The 12,729-nt window shown below is 36.9% G+C and overlaps 1 protein-coding gene across 4 annotated transcripts in view; it reads left to right on the plus strand.

The window, feature by feature from the left end:
- stol (stolid) overlaps positions 1-12,729 on the plus strand; it is a 53,848-nt gene that overhangs the window by 23,546 nt on the left and 17,573 nt on the right. For all 4 annotated transcript variants that reach the window (XM_053766142.1, XM_053766152.1, XM_053766160.1 and 1 more), the window contains exons 4-5: positions 9,327-9,552; positions 11,762-11,893. In XM_053766142.1, coding sequence (XP_053622117.1) covers positions 9,327-9,552; positions 11,762-11,893 — 358 coding nt within the window. The remainder of the gene's footprint in view (positions 1-9,326; positions 9,553-11,761; positions 11,894-12,729) is intronic.

Here is a 12,729-nt window from a genome sequence, read left to right on the forward strand (position 1 = left end):
TGCACTTAATACAACACTCATTTACACTTGAACAAATTAATTGAATTTTGAACTTGAATATTGGCCTCAACATGGTTCTCTGTATTCTACATTTACAAATTCGAAATTTACATTATGATAACCTTTACCATTTAAATTTAACTTTGTACTCGAGTACATGCCTTCGAGTGGTATCAAAGCGCCCGATTCCTTTCATGTTTAAGCGTGGTCTGAATACCTTCACGTGTACACGAAGTTTTGGAAAATTCGAGTGAAATTACAGCGTTGCTATGGCTGGCGGCGGCGGCGGCATCGATTGAGCAATAAATCATAATAATATAATAGGCGTAATGTAAACAGTGCCCGCGGGATGATGCCCGCAGCGAGCCACCCTAACCTCTGTCCGCCCCTGCCTCCTCCGCCCTAACCCCGCCTTCACACCAAATCACCTCCGTGCTTAACATGAGCGAAAAACCAATTACTTCAAAGATTAATCAAAAATTACTTTCAGCTTTTAAACTATATGAGGAATTTCATAGAATCCCTGACTATTAAAATATATTTATTTATTATAATTTTTTTAAACCTTGATTAAAATTATTTATTGGGATTGTGTTCAATTAAGTTTTGTTACCTTACGATAGCGTGCTCAGAAGGCTGACAGCATTGTTACGTATTATTAACGAATTTCAGACAGATACTTGAGACAATAATTGAGTGCATCACGTACCAGATACACGGAGACCTGACTCTATCCAGTCTGCCCTGCACCAGGCGCACTAAGGCTCTCTTGCGGCGTCTCACATGAACAAAGTAGTTGGTGAAGGATCCGGATTGTCACGGGTTTTGTCACTCATTAATGAGGAGACTTTTGGGGTTACTGAGTCCACGATATGAGTACCATCCATTTCCAACACATGTCTGCAGATTACTTTTAGTATAATTAGAGAAGCTAATCCTTACATATTATAAAACAAAGTTCTCTACCGCGTCTGTGTCTATTCGCGATAAACTCAAAAATTACTGCACGGATTTTCATGCGTTCCACCAATACATAAGTGATTCCTGAGGAAAATTAAAGGGTATAACTTATTATGTTTTTACCCGAGCGAAGCCGGGCTGGGCCGCTTGTATATTATTATACAGCGAATACTAGAGAGCTTATGAATCTATATTTAGTAGCTTCAGTGATATTGCTTGCCTGATCACGGCTGGCCTACCGCATACGAAGAAGTAGACATACACTGAAATTTGATTGGTTAGGTATTCGGCTCCGTCTCCTTTCACACTGCTACGTGCGGATGTGTCGGACTCATATTTTAGACCGTGCAATGACCCAGCACGGCCTCGTTTCCAAATGCGCTAATGGCCTGTTTTCCACGTAATTATACCGCGCTACAACCAGCCACAAACCGCGTTACAAAACAACTGACAAGCCACCAGACACTATTTTAATTTTATGAAGATTTTGGAATATTTTTTGCGAAATTTATAGAGGAATGCAATAGAAAACTGCTGACGTAAAATGATTAAGAATGGAATTATGATGTAAAAAGATTTTAAATTTTTAAACGTCCCTATTATATATTATTGGTATCTAGGTATTTGTTTGCGCAACTACTGGATGTTGCGGTTTTCACGTTGTATAGCTGATGGTCTAACTTTAAATTTAGTATAGGTTTCATCACGATACGTGGCTTAGTATCCGATATATAGACGATAAATAAGAAAGAGTACGAAATAAAAACGGGCGGAGCTGCGGGTAACAGCTAGTATCAGTATAAAACAAATTTGCACTGTGTGCATGTCCTTTAAATAGCTTGTGTGTGTACGGAAATACTAGAAATAAATTGATTGCAGCGTGTTCCTGTTTGTGAAATAGTAATGGGCAAAATAAAGCTGTCCATTGCCAGAAACGCTTCATTGGATTTCGCTGTTCATTATATTTTCGCGCTATATTGTAAATGTGCAGAAAATAATCAAATTGTAATGTATCCTCGAAGATACATTTATACAATTTTTGCGTGGGCATTTCATGTAAAACCTTAAATCAATAAAACATAATACTAGTACAAACGCAAGTAGGTAGGAGAAATGGACGCTAAATAGAATGTGGCATGTCTCGAGACACGTCGAATAGTTTTCAAATTCGAAATTCTGTAAGCATATTATGCGCTGTGACAATAGTTTGCGTGACGAAGAATCTCGCTGGGATGCGAGGCACGATGGCTCGTCACGAGGCAGCCGGGGGCGACTTGAGTTTGTAACTTCACCAACTATTCTGGATGCAAGCGGAGCAAATACCTCGCTTCGACGGTAATCTTCATCGACACCGATATTATCCAGGAAACTTCAAGAACTGCTATTATTTTCATAGTTCACTGAACGTAGTCCTTTGACACATTTCGTTGGAGATTTTCTTAAGACATTTTGTAAATATATTTATTGTAAATATAATAATTCATTTTATTTCCGGAATCAAGCACAATAAAATCAATCAAATTATGTCTTCATATCAGGCATCTATGGTGGTTGGTGGTCTATCATACGTTTCCATCACCAATTTTTTATTAATTTACTTCGACTCCGCTAGGCAAAGTCCCACAAAACACCAAATCCCGTCCAAAGAAAATCCAGACTTGTAATATGTTACGTTGAGATACAAGAACGTCGGAATCCGTTGCAAGCCGAGTGCAAGGCACACCGCCAAATTCCAGAGGCGCGCCGCTAGTAGGGCCCTGCGAGGGGAACGAGGGGGTACAGAGTGCGGGGGAGGGGTACACAGGAAGTAGTCCGCTGCGTTCGCCGACCTTAATACCGCCATCAGCAAATTGCAAACAGCAGCTGCTTGTGACAAGAAATCCCTGACATAATTCACGCCATTGGACCGCAATTGGACCCGGAAATTGCTATGACAATCATGACCGACGATATTTTGACGCATTCATTGAACAATTTGTCCGATTTTAGACGGAATTCCAATTGATACTGAAAATATTATAATTTCCTTATAACTAGTTTCGCATGTTTTCTCGCGAAACAAAACATGATTTCGACAGATTCAATTACAGCACAAAATCCGACCTACGGGTTAATATCACGTTCATTTATTTTGCGTTCAAAAGTAATTGGATGTAACGAAACCACGTTTGAGCGCGAAATAAACAAGTCCTTGAGAATTTCTGTTACCCCGCACACCATGAGAGATTAAAACATAAATCTGAAATCATAAGGTTGTAAAGTTGAAAGAGCATTAAATTAATTTGCGGTGTTTGCATCACTACGGTTTACGTGTAAGCGGGGCCTAGACGGGGAGAGTAGAGTAATATCTGTCGGGTGTGGAGCGGGTTATTAAATACCATCTCCGGGGCTGAGTGCACCGTGACCCACATCCACTGCACCGCCCGACTTATACGAGTGGACTTTATTGATTCGCAGTCTTGAGACGCTTCTCCGTCCCGCTCGCTCCCGCGGGATGCGCCAGGACCTGGACGCTACTTACTCAATATTCCGGCGGCGCGCGGGGACGCCTGCAGTAATACGACGCTTAGGTAACACGCACTGAACTAAACGAGTTTTATGTTCGTCCGTTTTATAAATTGTATTCCGGTTTTGAAACCTTTCGTGGGGATTTATCAAACCCTTCCTTTGAAAAATTGGGCCGTTGTTGCGCAAGGGTTAGGGAAGTTATTTATTAGTTGGTATGGTACTGTTAAATTGTATGAATATGTAGAAATTTAGAAACGACCTCGGACTTATTATATAAAAATTCTACATGGAATGAAAAAGGCTTCTTCGATTCTGCTTACTAAGGGCACCCTGCTATCTGTATAATTTATTGCTGATGGAAATAGGAATGGATAATAGGAAGTCTCTTGTCTATAATATTATATTAGTTGCTTAACTAAATTATTTTATTTGCTCACAAAAGGTTCTCATATAAAAAGGGTGTAAATTGCACTCAAACACAGAGATGCAGTTTAGCGGTACAAAACGGGACAATACACAAGACAACAAATCATACTTGTTTGTTGTTAGTTGTTGGTCATTATAAAGTTGTGGATGGTTATCGCTGAAAGTTTAATAGAACGTTCCACTTGGAATGTAATCTTGCGTCTGGCGCCAACAGACGTTTTCACCTCTATCTGATTCTTAACTAAATAGTTATATTTCGTTAAAACATAACATACAATTAACTAAATGTCTTAACACTTCATCGAAATTGTTCATGCAATATGGTTCGGAACTTATTATTTTCTTAGGGCATCTAGGATTACGAAATGCATATTTTTCAAATGGCGATTTGATGAACAAAAAGGAAAATTTGAAAACGCATTTCGTCACGTTATCACATAGAGAGAAAATAATTAGTAGATTTATTTTCTTTCACTAGAATATCATTCAGATTTATATGGCTTTAGTTATAGGTAGGTAGGTACTCGTATTCTGAAGTGTCTTTGGTGGCATTGCCCATAATATTATATATCAAATTCTTTCAAGCAAAACTAAATATAATCTGATTATAGCCACACATTACATTAACATCAATAAACCATGTAACTGATGAAATACAAAAGTTATATGTCCACGAGCGATTCTGTGAATTTCGTTGCTCGTCACGCGATTCCTTTTAGGGCAATGATGGACCCAACAATCGCTCAATTTGCCTGCACGCGCTGATCCATATGCTATCCTGAGTCCTTTTAATCATCCTACTCATATTATAAATGCGAAAGTTTGTGAGGATTTATGTGTGTATGAATGTTTGCTCCTCTTTCACGCAAAATCTACTGGACGGATTGTTATCAAATTTGGTACACGGGAAGAATTACCCGGAATAAAACACATAGGGTACTGTTTATCCCGGAATTCCCAAAGCCTAGGCATTGCTTGCCGAAGTTGAACGGCAAAGAAAACAATTGTATCTTTTTCGCGATTTCTCATATCTCATGCACATCTACCGTACATTTCCACATCATTCTTCACGAGTACGAAGAAAACGTTAATGTTTCTACGGCTAACTATTAGGAAATTGTACAAATTAAGTAGGAGTGGAAGCCCTTGGCGTGCGGCGCGGCGAAAGGCACAAGGGCGCGAACAGCGCAGCGTGGGCGCTCCGAGGACGCTGAAGGGCGGGTCAACGACCTACTGCATCCAGCGATATTACAACTTTCTTCATATTGCTCCAGTTGAATAATATTCAATGAAAATGTGATAATTGACGAAATTTTACAAATAATGCAATGAAGTCTTCCTCGGTGAGGGTGATGTTATTTTTATTTTACATAAGCAACAGATTAAAAATCAAAATTTCACGCATTTAGAGGTCCAAAATGTTTTGTATGTCGAATGATACAGTCTTTTGTCTCGTCAGTTTTATGTTATATATCCGAAGCTGCTATAATACTCGTCCATCCAACTCGACCAGTTTACACTGATCCAATGTCGTCAAGCGGGGGCCACGAAGTATCTGCTCTAATAAATGTTAAGCCACAGTAATCGCGTTATTGTTTCGTTTCTACGTGCCTTCGTTATTCCGTTTACCGATAAATTGAGTTTTTCCTGGCGGGTAGCTTTCCAAATTAGGTCAAAATATATCTTGTCCTATAATTGAATTTCACAGGCTCAGTCAACTCTCGAAATAAGATTAAGGCTTTCGATGAATAATGGTACAATTTACTATGAAGTATGATCTATGGTATGTCAGTAGGTAGTCGTAAAAGTTGAAAATGTCAAAGATCTTTAGGCGACTTGACTCGATAAAAAAGAAAGAAGAAAGAGTCTACGCTAAAGTTTCGCATCATACAAGATAGAATTTACGTTTGACCTGAGTTGTCTCCTGTGGTCGCCGAAATCTATCATGCATGCACAGCGTTGCATAGCATCGTATAATATTATTCAGCGCAACTAGGACGCGAGTTTGACTTGCAAAGTGATATTAATTGAATGTTAGTTGAACGTTGTGGGATTACGGGCCCACGTGGAGAGCGGTTCAGGCCCCGTTTCCATTACGGCCAATGAAAACACTATATTTTCAATTTAGATACCTACGGATAATCTGTGGATGTAAGAATGGTCGCTGATTTTGCTCTTATTTAGGAATTTTGGAAAATCATAACACACGTACAAGTGCGAAGTGAAGAAGAAAAAGTAGGGCCCTGGGCTTCAACACTTAACGGCTGGAAAAAGAACCAGGAAAACAAATGAATTTATCTTTAAAACATTATAATCAAACATTATAATTTAAAACAATTGTTAATAAGCATTTTTTAAATGTTTTGTACATGTAAAAAATTTTTAGAGTGTACTTTAATCTGAAATCAAGGTAAAAGTATTTAATTTGATGCTTCCAATTGTAAAGTTATTTTTTAAAACTAATTGCAGAGTTTACAGGCTTTTAAAGTAGTTACAAAGACACGAACAACGTAATCTGGAGATCCGACAGTTCATTACAACTGCTGACAGAGTCGTTTCAAAATTACATTTTTTGAATAACAATTCGCTAACGAACATTCGCTAACGTTGCATTATTTGAATAACATAGATTTGATTTAATTAAGTACACACGCTCTGAAACAAACATCAAATCACGACACTGCTATAAATTAAGCTAATTACACCTTATAACCTTAAACATAAGTTTTTCTAGATCAACTTACACGTATTTGCTGCTGATATAAACTCAATTTTCAGCGAAGTATCTATTAAGACAACAGCATTATCTTCAAGTCATTGAGTCTAAAATAAAATTGGTCACATTACTTACATCAAGAAACCCGAATTCCCTCCCTTTCGAGTTATATAACAAGTGATAAAGATGGAATTTCACGAGTAAATTAGCTTTTTCACAAAGTTTATGGTGGCTACAAACATCATATACGCTGAGTACGTTTTACATCTCGGCAGAGTTACATCGCAGCTGGTTTATGTGGGTTGTTGAAGTATTTTTATGCTAACGACTGTACTAGGCGTATTTTCTTTCAACAATGGAAATGGATGGGAATGTACCGTTGATATTTGCTACTAAGTATCTACAATTTGGCTGTAACCTAGATTATTCAGTCTTAAAATATAGAAATAATATTTATTGGATACAACCATGTATATATATGGACCTCGTAGATGGTATTTTTTTTTTATTTGTTCATGATGATGACGTCCCACTTCTTAGCAAAGGTCTCTCGGACCCCTTATTTTTCCACCCACCTCGGTTCGAGGTAATAGAGATGAAAATTTGTTTTACAGAAAAAGAGCTAAGATTTCAAAAACTTGATATATCGAGGGATCTTCCCTGCGACGTCGTTAGAAAAACGAGAGCTTGGCACGTAATGTAGCTGTGTATACCGAATGCCGCATTTCGTAGTTATGCTAATCATCATTAGCATCAGCAGTTCTCAAATCATCATTTGAGAACTTAAGGCGTTCGCCATAAATAATAAGTGAAAATAAATTTAATTCTGACCACCAATTCGAAACATACTTTAAACAGTGTTCGTATTGACTATATAGAATCATTAAGTGTAATAAAACATCTAAATAAACACTGAGATCCTATTGATTAGTAACTAAACTGTTCGCAAAGCACTCTCAAAGTTGTCAATTTAAGTAAGACTAGAATGTATAGTAACCAAAAATTCTCTGAGACTACGAAGTAATTCAAAGTAAGTATTATGAAAGTACCTATTTTAAGTAGGTACCTACGTTTATTTTGCGCCGTTCACAATCTTTTTTTTTCTTGTTCAAGTTTTGTCTGTCTATTTATAATAATACGAAATTTTAAAAGACTATTAGGGGGTGCAGCGCTTTTATGAGTAAAATCTGATGCTCTAGCCCAGCATCGGACAAAGTCGGACGGCTTCGGGAGTCATCGGCGGGCGGCGGGTGTGCAAGTTTTAATTACTTCACCCCCACTTCGCTAGTTCTACGATGGTCTACTACGTCTCTAACTAAACGATCGTTTTAAAGAATTTTCAAGCTGAATACTAAATAACATTTTCTTCTTATTATACACCATGTGTAATGTACATAGTACGTAGGTATTAAGAATATTATTTCAAATTCATATCATGCCGGCAAACACTCCTTATAATTTCACTAACATACATACTTTTATTAGTGATCAATACTTTAATCAAAACATGTAAACTGAGGACAAGGAGCATTCAAATGTCCCGGCGCCATTCTGTTTCAAGTCACATATACTTACCTCTATTTAACCTATATGTCTGACGACTGGGCGAGGTGAGTTGGTCTGCTTTAAATGCCGTTTGGAACACGCGAGCAGGCTATTACCCGGCCAAGATGAAAGGGTTGCCGTAGACCACGCCGAAGGTCACCTGCACCCCTTTATCTCACCTCTGCCCTATACGCCTTTCAAACCTCCTTTGGACAAATGAGGTTAAGTTGTAACAAAGATTGGACTGAGTTATAACCTTTTAATTTATTTTTGTTACTACATTGTTTATTTCATTGTTATTTCATTGTTTAATAACATGTATGATTTTTTTATTTGGAGATCATATAGATGTAGAAATTGTGATTAAAATTAATCTGCATGCCTTAAAGTAAACATGTAACAATAAAGAGGTACTAAATAACGTTTAGTAAAGCACGTCAGATGCCTTCAAAATTTGATTAAAAGTCAGAATTCAATCTTTAATAATAATAGAATAGTTGTTCTTTGTTCAGCTTAAAATCATTTCTAGTTTCTTTCGTTCTTTTATTTTATGTTACCACCAAAAACTCGCTATCAACATTTCGCATAGGGCTATCGTGCTTCGTGGTTACAGCGGCGAAAACGTGGCCTTTAAGACGGCTCCCTGATTATTTGTCATTTTTCATCGGCTCGGGACAAAGCCCGCGATCGATCAGCCAATTCTATTCGGACTAATTACCTCCGATTGTCTACTCTACGCCTTTATTCGGCCACTCTTTGTGCTCGATGGTTTGCCCGAGAACGTTGGCTTAACCCTTGTAAAGTAGAGGAAGTGACGCGGACTATTGTAATAAGTCGTCGGCCATTTCTGTTTGAATATTTCTTTACGAAATTATTATATGCCGCCTTATATACTACACATTTGAAGGTCACTCTGATTGATGAAGGTTATTTCTGTTCTGTCATACATAAATAAATCGTTATGTTTCGATAGCTATCTTAATTTTCTTGTTCATATTATTCCTTGTTAATATTGAAAATATAATTTTAACCATCGTATTGTTTGATAATCATCAGTTATTTTATATCCGTAATTACATACCCGTTCTCATTCTCTTTCATTACAACACATATAAAAACATTTTGTAAATCTGTGACATAGACAAACCCTTAACTTCCATTTGTCTTCTAGCGTATCATGGACAGCGCGGAGGCCGCAGCCTTGTCAGCTGGCGGCACGAGCGATGGCTCCCCAGGGTCTTACTATGACGCTCGCTGGCTGAACGTCCATGCTGATGATGGAACCCTAGCAGCCAGGGCAAGAAGGCTGTTGCTCTCGCCAAGCAGACACTTCGACCATATCGCTGTTAATACCAGTTATAGTGCCGTGCTAATGCCTCCATATATCAATACTGAGGGTAAGATCTTTTATTTATTTATGATAGAAACACATACTATATAATATATATTATACGACCTCGATGGCGCAGTGGTAAAGTGCTTGCCTCTGAACCGAGAGGTCCCGGGTTCGATCCCCGGTCGGGTCATGATGGAAAATGATCTTTTTCTGATTGGCCCGGGTCTTGGATGTTTAGCTATATATGTATTTGTTATAAAATATAATATCGTTGAGTTAGTATCCCATAACACAAGTCTCGAACTTACTTTGGGGCTAGCTCAATCTGTGTGATTTGTCCGTATATATTTATTTATTTATATTTCCAATTTTTCAATATAAAACTTAATTTACCTAATAATTTTAAAAGTAATAATCACTCTAAATTTTTATACAAAAGGAAAATTTAACCTTAAAGGTTAAATATCTATATAGCCATAGTTAATTATCTATATTTTTATATAAATAATTAAATATGGCTATAATGGCTAGTCCGTAAAAAGGTCATCACATTGACTCTCTGACCCATAATTTCTACGCGACATGCTTTTAACCCTTATATTTTGTCCCACGTGTAATTTGTTCCATGTCCTTTTATGTCACTGTCACCTATTAACATCAACATTATGTGACATCCAAGCATTAACGCTTTTCTTTTCTTGCGATTAAAATCTAAATTATTAATAAATGCGTGTTCATGAAAAGAGTCATAAATGTATAGGAATTCAAAGAGATAACATAAGGATCGTACGTTAGCTAGTAGAAAACCAAAATCTGACTCCAGGAGACAACAGTATTGTTATGGTATGTAATGTTGTTGACATTTCTACTTTAATAATGACAAAAAATTGTCGTTGACACGCGTAAACACGGGCTAGCGTCGTGACATATGCGACATTATTTAAGGTGACGTATTATATTTATTATCCAACAATAACTTTCTCTATTCATTCATAGTATAAAAATATAGATTTGTAGCTGAAATGTGTTAGTGTAAGTGTTGTTTTGTTAGTGACTTACTAATTACTTTTTAATTATTATATTTACTGAATCGGTAATGCGTTTAATCGAACTGTACAACCATAACTATTTCCAATTTAGTTTTGTATCGGTGGAAAATCATATTTCCAAAAAACTTAGTGTCATAAAGCATCTTCCCTCAGCCCTGTGAGGTCAAAAGAAACCATTAATTTTCCCAGTCTTTGGCCCTTAGGAAAGCAATCGCTACCCAATGAAGCAAGTTTACCAATTACTCTTCTTTTAATTTAATGGGTGATTAAGGAAAAAATCCTAATTGACCAAAAATATCGACATAAGGAAAAGTAATTTATACCTATTTGTATAGCAAACGTAACTACCAAAAGCTAATTGAAGTAATTTAAAACTAATTACATAATCGTGATAAAGTGAATTTCATGGAATTACTTCAATTTTATTTATTCAATGTGAACTGGTAAATAGTTCTTAAACATACTTCACGTCTTGAATCAAAATTTTTATTTTTCTCTGATTCGCGTTTATGGAGGATAATATTTACAAGTTTTGAATTATTTTAAATTTAAACATTAATTTTTGACAGTGAAAAATATATATCAAGTATTTATATTTTGTGGACCCGAGTCCGATGTCATCGGTCGACACTGACGTTTGACGTTATTAACGTTCATTCATTTAATTCAATTTGTTTTAATTATTTAACTTTCAGTTTTGTTTTGTTCATCTATTCATTCACTACGTGAATCAGGACGAGTATTGCGGGGCATTCTGTCTTGTGCCTCGGTACGAGACACACGTTTGAATCGTAGCTCCGGTCACCCCTGAATTATATTTATACATAAGTATCAGTCCTGAAGTGTTTGTTTCATTCAAAATGAGTGGAATTGCCGATAACGTGGAGACGGAAACCAGAATGACAGCAGGTCACCCTCGCCGATTTTACCAAGTCGCCAAGCTGACTCCGACATATACTATTTATCTTTGTATAATTTTAAATCACCTAAGTTTTATATGTTATCTATAGTTTAAACCACCGCTGTAAGGGTTAGCGTTACCGCTCCGTTATTTTACATAGGTTTAACATTGACGTGCGTGCGTCGACGTCGCAGCAATATCTGCGTTGATCTATTGAAACTAACAAGTACCGCGCCCCTAACAGCAGCTCAGTAACTGTGACTACTGTTTATTGGATTTTCATTGCAAAGTGCAAGAAGACTGATAAGTTTTGTAACCAGGATCGGAGGTGCAGCATCAGATTGCGTGGTCGGAGCACCTGGACCCGCTGTTTGTGAACAACTACGAGATCGACCCGACTCTCTCTTGGCAGTACTACGCCTCCTCCACCGGCTTCATGAGGCGGTATCCAGGTACGTCTATGTCATCAATTTGTAAATAGTACCTAACTATCCGTTATTGGGCAGTCGTGTCAAAATAAGGATAGTTCTATAGTTGAACTGTTAAAAAAACTAGTGTAAGGAAAGGAAATGGTCTAACATTGAATACAAAAGAGATTTCTGTGAATGAATCGAACAAAAACAGTATGAAACAAGGAAGTTTATATAAAATAAAAAGCTTATATTAAACTGCTCTATTATTTTCAAGGCAGTTATTATGTGGTTAACCTTCACCCGAACTTTCCATGCTTCAACTTTCAATCAACAATGTTTGCTACGAAATGCTACGCGTGCTACGAAAGTACTACAAATATCGCTACGATCGTAGGCTACGTTACGCATATTAATGAATGAAAATTGTACATAAATTTCTTTTTCTATGGATATTCCTGCCATTTCGAGTCATATTTATTTATAATTTCATATAAATTAACACAGTACTAATTCAGACTCGGGTATTTTGTAAACACGTTGTCAATGGCACAAAAAGAATAATATATTTAGTGTAGATAAAATTACTAATCCTCGATGAAGTCGGGAGCAATGATTATTTTTGTATATAATAAAAAAAATGGTAGCGCTATATTTGCATAATTTATCTTCTAATACAGCCTTCACTATCCAATAGCGCATTTTAACCCTTTTCATTAAATTACGGGGCGCCGAGGTTTCTGTTTTGCTACTGGGTCAATAGTTCTCGGAAATGTTTCTTTATATATACACTACTTACATGTGTTTTAATATATTATTTGTGAATGATGTTCTATGCAGCAAAAACTAAACAGTGAAAGATAGGCTATCAATCCAAT

This window comes from Plodia interpunctella, chromosome 2 (assembly GCF_027563975.2).
Source record: "Plodia interpunctella isolate USDA-ARS_2022_Savannah chromosome 2, ilPloInte3.2, whole genome shotgun sequence".
NCBI lineage: Eukaryota > Metazoa > Arthropoda > Insecta > Lepidoptera > Pyralidae > Plodia > Plodia interpunctella.